General features: G+C 40.3%; 1 protein-coding gene across 1 annotated transcript in view; it reads left to right on the top strand.

The window, feature by feature from the left end:
* The window catches only part of SHB (SH2 domain containing adaptor protein B), a 63,295-nt gene extending 48,119 nt beyond the window's left edge, over positions 1–15,176 (top strand). Inside the window, exons 5-6 of the mRNA XM_072359014.1 lie at positions 236–355; positions 14,338–15,176. Coding sequence (XP_072215115.1) covers positions 236–355; positions 14,338–14,521 — 304 coding nt within the window. The 3' untranslated portion in view covers positions 14,522–15,176. The remainder of the gene's footprint in view (positions 1–235; positions 356–14,337) is intronic.
* Positions 15,177–16,248: the final 1,072 nt, after the last annotated feature.

Below are 16,248 nucleotides of genomic sequence, written 5' to 3'. Positions count from 1 at the left end.
TATCACATGCTGTCCTGTTCTTACTTATTTTCTTTCAGCTGAGACAGACTACAAGCTTCCACAAGCGGTAATTCTAATGTCAGATAAAGCAAACAATATGTTTTTAATCTACAATTTATTAGATCTTAAATATATCAATATGTTATTAGCTGCTATCCACACCTTAAAGAAATAAAATAGTAAAGTAGTATGACTTGAGAGACATGTCTTTATTAATTTTTCTGATTCTTCCTAGATGGTATCATGGAGCAATCAGTCGGACAGATGCAGAAAACCTTTTACGTTTATGTAAAGAGTGTAGCTACCTTGTAAGAAACAGTCAAACAAGCAAGCATGACTATTCTCTTTCACTGAAGTAAGTACTTGTCAGTAAAATATAGTATATGTCATTTAAAAGCCATAACTTCACTGGTGCAAGAAGGGAAAATTCTTCAGTTTGTTGCTGTACTAATTCAGATCTGAAGGGCACCCAGAGGGTTTGAGAGTGTCAGCCTACATGATGTATAGTGACAGCTGCTGAATTAAGACCTTGTAATTTGGGCATGTTAAGAGGTTTTTAGTCTTCCTTTGGTGCCCATTTAACTAAATATACTTGGGTATTTTTTTTCTTGGCTCTGATTTGAAATACTCTCCTGCTTCTGCTTCAGGTTGAATAAATACTGGGAGAGGAGCAGGGTTATTCCTTTTGTAAAAGTCACTTGATTTATACATGGAAGGAAGGAATTTTGTTGCAGAGGCCAACAGTATTGGTTCAGTTGCTGGAAATAAAGAGCCCCACATCAAGAATTAAGAAATAAACATTATTCCAATTCCAGTGCTGGTTTTTGCATCACCTACCTTGGCTTAGCAAAGTATATTACAGGTCTTTGCCTTGACATATGCTCATTTGTGTATCCAGAAGATGAAGTTCTCAGATTCTCAAGTTTTCCACACGGGAGAATAGGAAGGTCCATGACCTTCATGTTATCTATACAGGGACAAAGAAAATTGTCTACTTGTTTTTCTTCTTCTAGGACAGGATCTGATGTGGAACGGATTTTCCTAGGTGGGAAAGAAACAGCTCTTTCTTGGGTTTTTTGTGTTTTTGTTGTTGATGGTGGTGGTGGTAGTTTTGTTTTTAAAGCAGCATTACTCCTGACAGTTTAAATTTTAAATGTTTTATTTACAGGGCTGTTGTTCAAGCATACTTTGTGGCTGCAATAATGGTAGTACATGATGGTAATACTTTCAGATATATTGCTGAATTTTGTACATCCTTAGGTTAACTAGAAATAAAGGGTCATATCTGTTCTACCCTGCTTTAGCTGGATGGTATAAACAGTAGATTTCAAACTGGTTTTCTATCTCTATTTTAGACATAGCAAAAGTGCATGTGTTGACCTAGTTTTTACATTCTGTTCAGATATTTTGTAAGGATTCATTAAAACCTCAACTCCTTTGTTATAGTTGTGGTCTCTGTATAAGAGAGGTCTGCCTTAAACTAGAAAAGACCTGTTTGAGGAATGTAGTTCAGCTCCTGTTGTCGCTTTTGTCATTTGATCAATTTTGTCAGTTTTTCTTTAGCGTCTTTCAGACACTGGAGGCTTGATGGCATATGCTTCAGAAATATATAAGGCTTAACTTTTCATATTCTGTAAGTCTTAAAATACAACTTCTGTTATTGAAGCACGTCATAGAGTTTCGCTTAATTCTTACCTTGGAACAATGCCTTGTTATTTAACAAGAGGCAAGATTTGAGAAAAAAAAAGATAGTCAAGGTCTAGCGAATTGGCTATAGTGCTTAGTTATCCTGCTTTGCCCGGTGTTCTTTATTTTCTTCACGTCAGAAATTTGTGCAACTGGATGGTAGTCATTAGTACCCCTTTTCTGTGTTGTATTTCAGAATCTTCTAAACTAGATTTTTCTTGTGGCACTTAGCTAAAGTTTCCTCAGCATCTGCTTGATAAATGACATCCTCCAATCTGTGTTTTCTGGAGTATAAGACAAGTTTTCAATATCTTTCAGCTCTTCCTCTGTACATTTATCAAGACCACTGCCAACCCTCACCTGTTGATGCAAAAATGTATACCACCTTCCTGCAGTGATGGTTATTCTCCCATATCTTCACTAGAGCCTGCATCATTTTCTCAAGCCCATGGTATTGCACTTAAAATTCATGTGCTATCCATTACCCAGTCTTCAGTTTTCTTTTTTTCTAGAAACTTTTGTGACATCCTGCAAATGCTGCCAATGTTTTCTCTCCAAATATGTAGTTAAACAAAAAATCTTGCCATTTAACCATATATTAGTTATCATGCAAACCTCCTCACTCTTCTAGCAGCCTGCTTCTGTTTTACTTTCCATTTCTCTGACCGCTACCATCTGCAAACTACTCACAAAGCTAATATTTGATACTGGTGTTCCCTAACAATTGATTCCTACTCACTGCCATAGAGTTCTCTTCCTCCTCATTCAGTATACTTCTTGCATAATTCATTATTCTTTTTTAATTTTCCAGTGGAGAGAATTATTATTATTTTTTTTTTGTTTTATTTTAAATCAGCTTGTGGAGGGTAAGGCTTCTGATAGTTTTGATAATGGAAGAATTCTTGCTCAATATGCTCAAAAGCGACATTCTCAGTTTTCAGATTTTAGTTAGAATTTTTGTGAAGAGATGTTTCAACCAATCAGGATTGCATATGACTACTTTTAGATATAGGAAATGGGCCTTCCAAAGTACCAACCACATGCTGCTATGTGGGGCTCTGATTCCTTTGCTCAGAGGTAACTAATCAGTACATGATGAGGTTATTTTGTGCTAGGTACAGCCAGCAATCTCTTCATTTAATTCTCATGAGATCCTATATACTCATTAGCACTTGTCTTGTGGGATCTTCTGCTTCCTTCATTAAAATGTGAAATACTGTGTGTACTCATTTCTAAACTATGCAGTTTTTCATCTTTTCCCATGAATTTCCTCTGAATTTGGCATGTGTGTTTCCTTTACAGTATTTGTTATCTCTTTGGGGAGCTTTAGTCTCAAACTCCTTTTACATTACAGTGGGGTTTTTGTTGTTTTTTTGTTTGTTTGTTTTTGTTTTTTGCATTGCTCTGTATTTCCTTGTCAATTGCATCTTTGGACATTTCTGCAGATACTGTTTTTCTGGATATCTTTCCAACTGATAGAGTGAAATCCTTTGTGAGCATTAAATGAAGTGACATCGTGTATTGCTGGTGTACCTTATGTCACAGTGGAAGCAACAGCTTAAGGAGTCCTGTGTCTTCCTCTGTGGGATAAGAGATATCTCATGCCTCTGTCCTTACTCAGTTTTGTTGACTTAAGTGAATGAGCTACAAAATTTTCCAGTAGGGCTGCCAGTGTTCAGATTCTTTTGCACTCTTCCCAGTGTTCCACTTCTCAGTGAGATTTATGAGACAATCTGCTTCACCTCCTGTTTTCACCAGGACAGGTGTGTGGCTTGTATGAAAGTGCTCAGAAGAAGATGCATGGAGTAATTGGCAGGATTAACCACATACACAATGGCAGTCAGCCATCTCGGACTGTACTGGGGAAGTATATAACCTAGTTTGTACTACTGCAGATAAAATTACTTCTCTTTGAAGAAAAGAGCCTGTGGAACATTCCAGTGCAAACTGAAGTCACTGGATGACGTTACTTGCAGGCAGTTGATTTCCAAAATCATCAATAGAACATGAGACTGGCTTTCACATCAGAAGGAAAAAAAAGATGAAGGAGCTGCAAGAATTTGGCTCTGGTCTGATTATGGGTGGGGTTGTTTTTAAGTGCATCATACCAGCGTCTTTGGTAATGCCAACCCCAACTTTCTAATAATGCACTTCTCCTACCTCTCCTACACAGAACAGGACTTGTGTTGCTGTACCAATCCAGTGCTCTACTTACTGTTATGAGGCTGGATCAGGACTGAAAAGAAAGGCTTTGCTCACTTTTCATGTAGCAGACATTAGACAGATATCCAATAAGAGAATAATCTTGCTGGTAAATTTAAAAGCGGCATTTCTGATTTGTGTGGTGTTGTCATGTATCTTTTTCCAGTTATATCAGTGGCAGAATAGGAAACTGTGCTAAATGAAAGCTGTAACAGAGTGAGAGCTCAGTATGTTATTGCCATTGTCAGCTAAACTCTTCTCTAGTAATTCAGTTGTAATTTGATTGAAATTCTTGCTGTCTGACTGGCATTGAACACTAAAACAGTGCGTTTCAGAAAGCAAGTAGTGTCTTCTCCTTTTAAAAACAATGAAGACCTTTATTCCAGTAATAGTGAACTGTGTCATGGTATTGTCATGTGTTGACTGAGGCTTGTGTGGAGCATCAGTAGTCTTTTCAGGCCAGTGGGTATGGGTAGCATTCTATTACACACTTGACTTGTATTTAACTTGTGAATAGCTCTCGGGTTGCATCTTCTAACATCTACTTGATGGGTCATATGCTTAAGCTTGCAGTCAGGAGGATGGGTGTCAATTGACACAGGTACTCATTTTATGTAGTTGATAAGATCTTTGTTTTTTTCACTCAGCAAATCTAATCTCGGGTGCCAAAAAAACGTGTTGTGTAGGGGAGATTATCATAGAGGCTTGCAAGGAGAACCCAACCTCTCATCAGATAGGGGACCTAGAAGCTTATTTCCATCCACATTCCAACCTATTATGTAAGGCCTTGAATACTATTTGATTCATTTCCCCTGAGCTGTTGAGGATCTGTTTATGGACTTGCAATGCCAACCTTTTTTTCCCAAAAAGAGAACTATCCCACTGATAGATTACTCTCAGCAATTCCAGGAGTATCTGTCATGGTGTCTGTCTGTCTTTGTTTCTCTGGGGCTTTGCTAGAGGGGATAGTGGGGCTGCTTCTTTGTTTTCAATTCAGCCACAATGAAATGTAAGCTCATGCAGAACCGGACTGCTGAAGAAATGCAAATAAGTCTCTGCTGTCGCTGCATTTAGAAAATGGGAAAGCTGTGCTGAAGATGAGGCCATGAGGCTGAAGAGATAAGCCCTCCAGGCTTTAGCAGTGCATCAGATTAGATTTGTGAAACAAGTAATTACTAAATTTGTTCTTGTGACATCTTGCTGTTTCTTCAACTATAATAAATTTTAGGAAAGAATTACAGCTCTAAGGAGGACTTAGCTATCCATAGTCTGCATCCTGCCATTAGAGGATGTTCCATTCAGTGCCCTGGCTGAGGGCTTCTTAACACAGACTTTGGCTGTACAAGTAGGCAGACCCGAGCAGCTGTGATGAACAAACTCTCCTGGATGGGCATGGTATGAGGACACTGATAGGTCAGAGGTGATGATCTCCCCAGAACAGTAGATCAGGAGCATAAGCAGGATGATGTGCTTTGGACTGTCCATGATCCATTGAAATATGAAAGGGTAGTTAGACTCCAACTGGCCCTTAGAGCAAATGACAGTCGATATACATCATGGCTTCTGTTGGAAGGAGGTGAAAGGCAGGCAGAATATCTGTTTACCCACAGGAGTGACTCCATGAAGTGAGAAGTACATATACTGAAGTATCTGTGAGGGAGAAATAGCATTTGTAGAGAAAATATTGAATTTATACAAGTGCATGCATATATGCATGAATGTGCTCACAGATCACAGAATCACAGAATGACCCAGGTTGGAAGAGACCTCAAGGATCATGTAGTTCCAACCCCCCTGCCTAGCAGGGCCACCAAACATACACATTTACTAGATCAGGTTGCCCAGGGCCCCATCCAACCTGGCCTTGAACACCTCCAAGGACGGGGCATCCACAACCTCCCTGGACAGCCTGTTCCAGGGCCTAACCACTCTCCTAGTAAAGAACTTCCCCCTAACATCCAACCTAAATCCTTCAACTTGGATCCATTTCCCCTAGTCCTACTATTGTCAGCCCTTTCAAGGAGTTTACTCCCCTCCTGGGTGTAGGTTCCCTTCTCATGGCTCATGTTGAGTCTCTTGTCCATCAGGAGCCCCAGGTCCTTCTCTGCCGAGCTGCTCTCAGGGACCACTCCTCCCAGCCTGTACAGGTGCCTGGGGTTCTTCCGGCCCAAGTGCAAAACCTTGCACTTTGCTGTGTTGAACCTCGTTAGGTTCACCTGAGCCCAGCTTTCCAGACTGTCAAGGTCCCTCTGAATGGCATCCCTTCCTTCCACCGTATCAACCACACCTCTCAGCTTGGTGTCGTCAGCAAACTTGCTGAGGGTGCACTCAATTCCCTCATCAATGTCATTAATAAAGATGTTAAAGAGCACCGGTCCCAAGACAGACCCTTGGGGGACACCGTTCATTACCGGCCTCCACCTGGACATAGAGCCATTGACCACCACCCTCTGTCTGCGGCCTTTCAACCAATTGATTATCCATTGAGTTGTCCACCCATCAAATCCACATGCCTCCAATTTGGAGATGAGGATGTGATGGGGGACCATGTTAAAGGCCTTGCTCAGGTCCAGGTAAATAACATCGGTTGCCTTCCCTTTGTCCACCATCGCCTTCACTCCATCATAGAAGGTCACAAGATTATTCACCACCTCTCTGGGCAACCTTTCCCACTGCCACACCAGTCTTAATGTAATAGAAGTCTTCTTTATAGCCAATCTAAATCTCTCCTTCTTTGAATTCATTTCCCCTTGTTCTATCACAACAGACCCTGCTAAAGCTTCTGTTCCCTTGTTTCTTATAACCCGCCTTTCATTTCTGAAAGGCTGCCATCAGGTCCCCCCAGAACTTTCTCTTCACCAGGCTCAGCAGCCCCACTGTCTCAGCCTGTCCTCAAAGGGCTCCATCCCTGCGATCATTTTTGTGTCCTTCCTCTGGATGTGATCCAGCAGGTTCACATCTCTCCTGTACTGGGGATTTCACATCTGGATGCAGTATTCCAGATGAGGGCTCACCAGCACAGAGCAAAGGGGCAGAATTCCCTCCCTTACCCTGCTGACCACTCTACTTTTGGTGCAACCCAGGATGCAGCTGGCTTTCTGGGCTCTGAGGGCATGTTGCTGGCTCAGGTCCAGCTGCCATCCATTGGTACCCCCGGGTCCTTTTCAGCAGGGCTCTTTAAGACTCTGAACGACATCCCCCCTCAGGTGTGTCCACAACCTTGTCGATGGTGCACTCAGTCTCACTGTGATGAAGATTTTAAATGGCACTGGTCCCAGTACTGACCCCTGATGGGAACCCCTTGTTATTGTTCCTTTTGTTTCTTCTTCTCTGTGTTCTTCCAGGGTTGTAGATGCTTGGCCCTCTGGTACTCCCTCACTCTTTCTTTAAACCCAGTTCTAATTGCATAAGGCTCAGCGAAACCTTGAGATCCATACTCCTGTTAACTGTGTCACTGCTGCCAATGAAATGTCCAGTTGCAAACTTCTTTATGTAAGGTCTGCTTTTTACTAGAAATTAGGGTGGTAGAATAAGTTCAGGCAGAGGTATAGAAACAAGAGGAAAGCCATCATGCTTGCATTTCAGGTGTTCAGCCATGAATTCAGTGTGCATCAGCTCTTGTAGGTGTGCTGTGAAATGTAACAGTAGGAAATCTCAATTTGAATGCTGCCTTAAGTTTCAGTCTTGCTCAGTGAAATCCAGCAACCTGTTGGACTGTAATAGCTAAAGCAGAAGCAAAAGGACAAAAACGGGATTACATCTACAGAACTCTGTACTAGTAAAGCTGTATCTGGTGTGAGGCCTCCTGTAAAAGTCAAAACTGGAACAGGTCCTGAGACAGAGCCACTGGAAGGGTTAGTAGATGTTAGCTCATGGCACTGATCCTGGCCATTCTGCAGAAGTGAAAGCAAGGTGGTGAGCTTTGGAATGCCTTACCAGGAAAGGTATTGAGAAAATGGCTGTTTGTTGGACAGTGAGTCATAAGCTGCAGCAAGGAGTTCCCATTGGACATAAAGAAGAACTTCTTCCCTGTGAGAGTAGTGCAACCCTGAGACTGGTCTCAGAGAGGTCAGGAGATGTTTATCCTCACAGATTTTATGAAACTGCCTGTACAAAACATTCAGCAACCTGATGGGCAGGTCCTGCTGGAGACAGGAGTTGGACTGTATGAGAACAGGCATCTGGAGGTGTATAGGTGTGCTGTAAGCCTTAGCTGGAAAAGAATTGAAGTTACAACAATTAACAGCCATTGTAATTCTTAATTGTTGTTAACGCATTTAACCGTCATCTTTTAATGATGTTGTAGTGTGAAAAAACATTTCCTGGTATTTGAGCATTGGTTTGCTTTAGGAAGTAGAGTTTACAACTTGTCACTGAGTGGTGTGTGCTGACAGAGATGAAAGGTGACTACGTTCTCTAAAAATGTAAGAGGGCAGATCCTGTGTGGGTTGGTTTGCCTAGAGCCATTGTTACTGTGCATTTCTACAGACTTCCACAGAGTTATTTAGAATGCATAAAAACAGCTGGCAGATTTAGATGACGATTTCTGTCCAGATACTAGTAAGTATGTTGGAAAAGGGAAATCCAGAAATCCGAAAGTGGCTGAAGTATGCTTGCCTGATGGGTGGTGAGGGCTCGTTTTCTCTGGAAGAAATGGTGGGTAATTTCAAAATTAATAGTACAGCTGAGTATGTTTATTCACTGTAATAAAGGTTTCCAGCTTGATGTCCTGAAGAGATCAATATGTGCTTTTGATCCTCCTGAAATCTATTCCAGTATTTAAATTTATCTCAAAACCCTAAGTACAGTTGCCTCCAACGTTATATATTATCTGGCTTTGAGATTGTTGTGGCCACAAGAAATATGTGGTGCTCATCTCTGCACGAACCTTCAAGATGCTCTGCCACAGTTTAGTGATTTTTGAGTTGCTTGACTTTCAGCAGTTTTTTGAGGTTCCTAGTGCTGCTGTTTAACTCCTTCAGTAAGAGTCTCCTTTTGTCAAGGCCCTTTGCAGTGTTGTGCACCTTGCTTACACTTTATTTTCTGTCTTACTTTTCAGTTGCTTTTAAATTTTAGATAAAAATTATTTCAGAAGTTAGCTGAATATGCATAACGTAAGTAAACACAGGAATGGTCTTTACTTTCTCTTTTGTGAAATAATTTCTGTGCAATCATTGCCTTCAGTGGGAGAGAAGAGCTGAATCCAGCCTTTTTGTCATCCATGGAGGATGTTGTTTACTAAAACTCTGATCCTGTGAGCTTACAGATATACTTGTGGTTTTCCTTAAATGGCCAAGCAGACTGAAAGCAGAGTTTTTGTTGCATATGAAAATGTAGGACTGATCTGTAGAAGAGGTCCTGTTTTTCAAGACTGATAATATAAGCTCTGCAGTAGGTTCTGGTTTTTGTATTAACCCTGGGCTCTTTACATTTTAGTTAATTTTAAACACATAACATCTTCTTGGGAAGTAGTACTTGTAACATAAGAAAATCCTAACTCTTACCTCTCTTTGCATTTCTAGTCTACTGTCAGCCTAAACAGAAATTACAAGGAGCTGGCTTTTAGCAGTTGAGGGTTTTGCAACTTCTACAGAAGTCCAACAGGCTAAACATCCTTCCTTCTTCCTAAGCATTGATTGGCATTGGTTATAGAGAACAGAGCCAGGGCACAACAGAGCACTCTTCTGCAAACTGCTGTTTTGCATGGTGCTGCAAAGGGAGGGACACTAGCCCTTTTTAGCAGAGGAAGTGACACATGCTTGTACAGTGGAGGTGGTGGCTGTTAGATACGGGATGACAGTGCTGTGTGTACAGTGTTTGAAAAAGCTGAGCTGAGCCACAAGAACAATAGTCAGGTAAAAAACTTGATTGTCTCCAGTAAAGGACTTGTTTAATTGATCACTCATATGGGGAAAAAAACATAACAAACAAATAAACAAACAAACAAAAACCCACCACAGGTTTGTTTTTTGTTTACTTCAGAGGAGACTTGAATTCATTTCTTTGTTGCTGTAAGTTGCCATGAAACATTGTCAGTTTTGTTCAGAGTGACAGCATGAAACAACATACATTTCCAGCATTGCTAAAATGCTTTTTTTTTTTTTTTTTTCTGATGCTGCTGCAATATTGTTGCCTTTTTCCTTGCCCAAGTGGCATTTCACTATGAATGCCTTGATGCAGAAAATCTGTTCTGACAAGACAGCACTTTCTACAGCAAAACCTGCATTCAGAAAGCTTGGCCAATTTTCCTGATTGTGAACATGAATAATGTTTCATAGTTAACATTTTCTGGAAGGAAAAAAAAAAAAAAAGAAAAAAAAAAAAGAAAAAAAAAAAAGGCTAGGTTTAGTGCCTAATTAGTATTTCCTAAAGGTTCTTTTAACAGAGTTCAGGCATAAGATCAAACAAAGCATGATCTGATGAGCTGTCTGCACAATCCATTTTCCCATCCTCACTGGATTTTGAAAACTGAGGTAAAATGTGTGGGAAAGCTCTAATTCAAAGTCGCTTGGTTTTATGGTTGAGTTGCAAAACATTTTAAATGAGGTGTGACTATTAGTCATGTATCATATATTGTGTCTGTATAAACACCTGCCCTGGAGAGTCCAAATCAGTTTGGCACAGGGATCAGTATCTAGGAGCTCTCTAGCTCTGCATTTGTGACTCATGGGAATGGTTGAAATGAGGTAGGAATTAATATTTTCTTTAGTATCACTGTCTTGACACTGTCTTTGTTTTGTCACCCTCAGCTGAACAAAAACTTGGGAGAAACACAGAAATCATACCAATATTTGGAAGTCACACAGTAACAATCTAGCATATTTTCTTGCAAAGTGATGATGTCAGATCTACTTAAGACACCATTTTTCATCAATGCTCATGTATTCGACTGGGGATTCTGTTAGAGGTTCTGCTTCTTAGTTGTCAGACATGGAAGACCAGGAAGTTTCTAATAGCTATTGTTGCTGAAATAATTGAGTAATCCAGATTCCAAAAACATGACAATACGTTATCAAGGGCATGTTTTGCTTGTGCTTGTAAAATTCAAGTGGACACAAATGGCACTGCACAAAACTAAGCAGAAACTGATTCAATCATAGGGCTTCAATCATAGGGCCTTTCCCTCATCTCTACCTTACATTTCAATAACGTCTGTGTTTACTAAGATCAAGGCATGAATTGAAAGGCTTTGGAGGAGATGATAATGGAGGAATATTACTTTCAAGTTTCTTTCTGAGCAATATTTCTGTAATTCTAGTCACTGGTCTAGCAGAAGTAGTGTTGTAAAACAAGTGTAGACATATTCTGTCTGTGCCAGTTACTAATGGACCCTAATTTGAGTTGAGGCTTGTCAGAAGAGGGAAGCCTGTAAGGCAGACTTCAGAAACAAAAGGGGAGGGGTTCACAGCACAGGATCCCTAATGGAGATGTGAATTGTTTGAAATCCTTGACACTTGGAAGGGCTTAATTCAAGGGTGTGGTTTCAATTCCTAACATGGAATTGAGTGGCTCAGCTGGAAAGAACCTATTGAGATCTTTGAATACACCTGCCACACCACTTCCTTCCAAGTGAATTTGTTCTTCATTCTAGAAGACTGGAAATGTCTGTCTTAGTATTTTTGGCTGCAACAAATGATGTCTCTGTTGGTTTACTTGGAACAAGGAAAGCAGATAACAGATTCACAGTCTAATTTTTGGAAACAATAGAAGGCAAGAAGGGAGGGAGGAAAGTACTGAAAACACAAAATTCAGCTTCTAATAATCTTTGCTTTCATCTGCCAGTAATCTCAGTGCTCAGCTTAAAGAGTTCTGGACATCTGAAAAAGCATCTGGGATAGAAATTAGAACTCACTCCATCATTAAAAATGCAGTGATTACTGTTGCATATGAACACTGGCAATCAGCAGAATCTGTTCATTGTTCAAATACTGATCTTTCCTTTTAGTCCTTTGGTTTTGTGTACATGCATTCTTGACAATGCAAAGCTTTGAGATCAGTTTCTTGTGTCTGCTAGTTGCCACCTGTGCTCCTTAGCCAACCACAGAGAAGGACCTCAGAAATCTACTTCTACGCAAAGTTCAGATGGGGCTTTATTGAGCGAAAATAATTCTCTTTTTCTGGGAGAAATGGAAACCACAGAAGTGCAAGGGAGGGAATACAATGAATGTGAGGGGAGTTTCTTATTTTGGTTTTCTGTTTGTTTGGTTTTGGGGGGATGGGAGTTATTTATTTCACAAGAAACTACAATAAAATCTACCCCTGTTTCAAACATATTCAGGGAAAGCCTGAAGAGAGGAAACTCCAGGTACTTCTTTGTACCTTCTCTTCAGCAGGGGAAGAAGAGGGGACATGTATGTGGGTGTGGAATCCCATATTTTCAACAGTCAGATTGTTCGGTTAGCTTACCATCTATTTCCTACCAGTCTTCTGATAAATACCTTCAAAAGGAAACTAGCTTTTGGTGAGACCTGTCAGAGATCTTCCTGAATAATTAGAGAAGGTGGGTAAGAATAAAAATAACTGAAGATAACAAAGAATGCAGGTTTTCATCTCCATATGACCAGTTGAAAGTTTAATCATCTTGGAAGTTCCACAGAGATCTTCTGTAGCAATTGGTTTTAATAGAAAAGCCTTGCACAAATAAAATCCCTGGGAGTGTTAACCTTATGGATTTCATCTTTCAATGGCTAAGTGAGGCCAGTGTCAAAGAGGGCTGTGACAATTAAATGGTGATATAGATGACGATACAGTGACTGCAGGGAAAGGTTCTTTGATCATCAACTTAATCCTTGTACCCCCAGTAGTCATTTTGCTTCATTATAGATTTTTAACAGTTGCAGGTCTACACCTCTTAAAAATTATAGTGCAGTCTGACTGAAAAGGGACTGTGTGTGTTGAGATACTGATGAGTTAGGGTAGAAGACTCAGAAAACAGTGATGGGTTTTTGATCCTATAAACATGAATTGCATGTAGATTACATTAAAGGGGACTACTATTTTTGTAGGATGAAAGTGGTCCCTCTACCTCCAGTCATATCAGTTTTGTATGAAGGGTTTTTCAGTCATTCTGCTATGAAAGGAATTGATTTAGGGTGAGCGTGGCTTGTATTTTTCATGAAAAATTCATTGAGCAATTACCAGAAAAGTAAGAGCTGTAAGAGGTACATATTAGCTGCAGGCAGTATGTACCAGCAGCTGCAAAATTACATCATGTATTGTTAAATATCTTGCTTTTTAGGAGTGGAGTGGTTTTGTTACTAGGGTCAATTTCATTAGCAGTATTTCATAGCCCTTTTGATCAAAAATTGCCTTTTGTTATGGTAATGAATGTTATCCAGCATTGGCATGAATTGCATGTTTCCTTTCAAACACTGCGTACACTAATAAGATGCATTAGTGCTGGGGAGTTCTCTGTGATTGCAGTTTGCTCTGCAAACATTTTTTATCAAAAGAAAGAGAAATTGCCAAGAAAATACTTCTTTTGATGGGAAATGGGACCACTGGAGCTTCCCTGAGCAACATCTCTGAGCTTTGATGGAATAATATGGTAAAAGAAGTATTAGTTCATGCCATACCTCAGCTGCTTTACAGTGAAGGGAAAAAACAGCAGCACAAATGTTCCCTTGTTTGTAAGCAAATGGTCTGAGGCTATGACCATTGAACCAGAACACTGCTCAAGTTGGCTCAGGGCATGCATGTCCGCAGACTCCTTGTAGAACTGCCTGTGGTGGTAGAATTTTGCCCAGTGCTTCGATAGTTAACTATTATTATGTTTAAGCTCAAGCATGTGTTTAGTTTGCCTTTAGAATGTACAAAAAAATAATAAATAAATAAATAAATAGAATCCTTAGCAAAGTCACATACTTGTGACTTTTGCCTGCAGAAAGGCTGCAGGCTAGCTGCCAGAACTAAGCACAATGCAGATTAAATTTTTTAAGCTCTGCAAAGGGCTGATCTGAGGGTTTTTCCCCAGCTGAGGGTAGCAGGTCTGCCAGCACAAGGCCACGCTCCGGACAATTGCTGTAGGGTAAGAAAAGTGTGCCCTACGCAGGGGACTTCCTAGCACATGATTTGTCTCATCTGAGTGAGGCTTATAGCCTGCATGGACCCAGTACAATGAAGAGTGACACCTTTTGTTGAAAAATGACTGGTAGTTTTATGAAAAGTAAATGCTCACAGCAAAATGTGAGGAAAGAGGAAAGAGGCTGTCCTCTTACATACCTCTAGGTCAGCTCTAGGGTAAAACAACATTGGTTTGCCTTTGTGCTGAACTGCCTTTGGAGGCTTTCAACTAACAATCATTGTGCATTGGGGTAGTCTTGGCCTGTCACTTAGAAAATAGAAAATGTCTTGTTCTCCCACATTCCCATGCAATGTAAATGAGTCTGTTGTGGTGCTGTCCTCCTCCCTGTACAAAATCATGAACTAATACTTTGTTTTTTCTTGCAGGAGCAGTCAAGGTTTTATGCACATGAAACTGACAAAAACCAAAGAAAAATACATCCTTGGTCAGAATAGCCCTCCCTTCGACAGTGTTCCTGAAGTCATCCATTACTACACTACAAAAAAGCTTCCTATCAAAGGAGCAGAACACTTGTCACTGCTCTACCCTGTGGCTGTGCGGACCCTCTAATATCCTAATCTCACCCCTTCCTGTGGATGGGAGGTGAGAGGTAAGCAGGGTTGCACTAAATCCATTGTTGGAATCCAGCACTCAAGTCTATGATGCAGAGCAACTGCCTTTAGACTGGGGCATGTGGGTGATCTGCAGAATTGTGTATGGGACTTTCTGTAGAGTAATCTTATGCTGCAGCATGCCCCTAGAACTGTGCTTCTGTGTAAGGGAAAGAATCTTACCTGAGTACAGAGAGAACAGATAGCCTTCCCAGAGCTTCTCTGTGAATGCAAATACTTCCCAACAAAACGTTCCTTCTCCATGGTTTAAGCTGAATCAACAAGTTCTTCTCAACAGTAAAGCACCAGCAACATTTATTGCTTTCCTACCCTTAGAAGCTTTTCTATGTGCAAAAGTAACCTGCCTGTGAGGTTCTTGGTGGACTGAGAAGGAGCTGATAGCAGGCAAATCCTTGCTGCTCAGTGCGATCACTTAGTTTGGTGCATTTTGATTTCTTAATGCCCAGAGTTTAAACCCCAGTGTTTCTTGGGGTAGTCAAATGTGGAAATGTTATTAGGCACATCAATCTTAATGAATAGTTTTGTGAGAGCACGTCACGGTCAATTATTTATGAATAAGGGGATATAATTTTAAAAAAGTAGTCTATTCTATATTTTTATCCTTTTTTTTTTTTTTTTTTTTTTTTTTTTTTTTTTTTTCGGTACAATAATAAATCTATAAGGTTTTCTGTCTTCATTTGCAAGTTTCATTCCTAGATGCAGGTGGCTAATATTGTTTGGGGAAGTTGCACCCCAATGTTTTAAGTAGTTGAGAATGAGTCATTTTAATATGTGGGTTAGTATTTATGCATGCGGGTGGTCAAAGGCTTATAAACAGCTTTTGTAGGCAAAATCTTCATTTGCTTATTTCATCTGAAACAAACAGTTGTCATGCTGAGGTAGCAGACTCAGAAGTGTGTGTTACACTGCCGTTACATGAGCTGACTTTCACAGCTGGCCAAATGAGGACAGTGGTATGTAGCAGAGCAGAAATTCATTTTTCCAATGTGCAAAACATTCTTAAAACACGGTTCCTCAACACACACCTTCTGGACAGTGTTCATTTTCCCCATGAGCAGAAGTCCCCTTGCTGTATTTCATACAGTGCCAGCAAGAAGCACTGCAGAAGCTGCTCTCTACCTCAGTCCTGCCAACTTGGTGCCCATCCACTTGAGAGATATTTGGTACATACTCTGTGTGCTCATTGAATGCATAAGTGAAATACTATAATTGTGCAGAAATTGGAACTGGGGATTCAATAGCCTGGTTGTCCTCACTTTGTGCCATCTCCCACCTATATCTAGAGTGTTGTGCATTAACCTATCAGATGTTTTAGTAGCAAACTGGTTTCATGCAGTTTAGGTATTTTACAGACTGCAAAAGTACTGTGAAATTGTGTGTTATTTAATTCAGCTTTTCTTTCCTTTCTTCTCTTTTATGTATGTGTAGAAGTGCAAATCTGAAAAATGTAATGATCACTTACTGCCTGTAAAATTAGTGCTTCACTGTATTGTCTAATCTGATAAGAACCTGAAGGAAGTCACATACGATGTCATCAGTGGTGAATGTTCTGCTGCCTGTCTTTCAAACCTGCCTTTTTCTGTTTATGACATCCAACACCGTCTGAGCAGGAGCGGACCACATGTACACAAGGAGCCCAGTGTCATTCTGTTCATCAACATTAGT

The sequence above is a fragment of the Excalfactoria chinensis genome, chromosome Z (assembly GCF_039878825.1).
Source record: "Excalfactoria chinensis isolate bCotChi1 chromosome Z, bCotChi1.hap2, whole genome shotgun sequence".
Taxonomy (NCBI): Eukaryota; Metazoa; Chordata; class Aves; order Galliformes; family Phasianidae; genus Excalfactoria; species Excalfactoria chinensis.
This window is presented reverse-complemented; position numbering and strand designations above follow the sequence as displayed.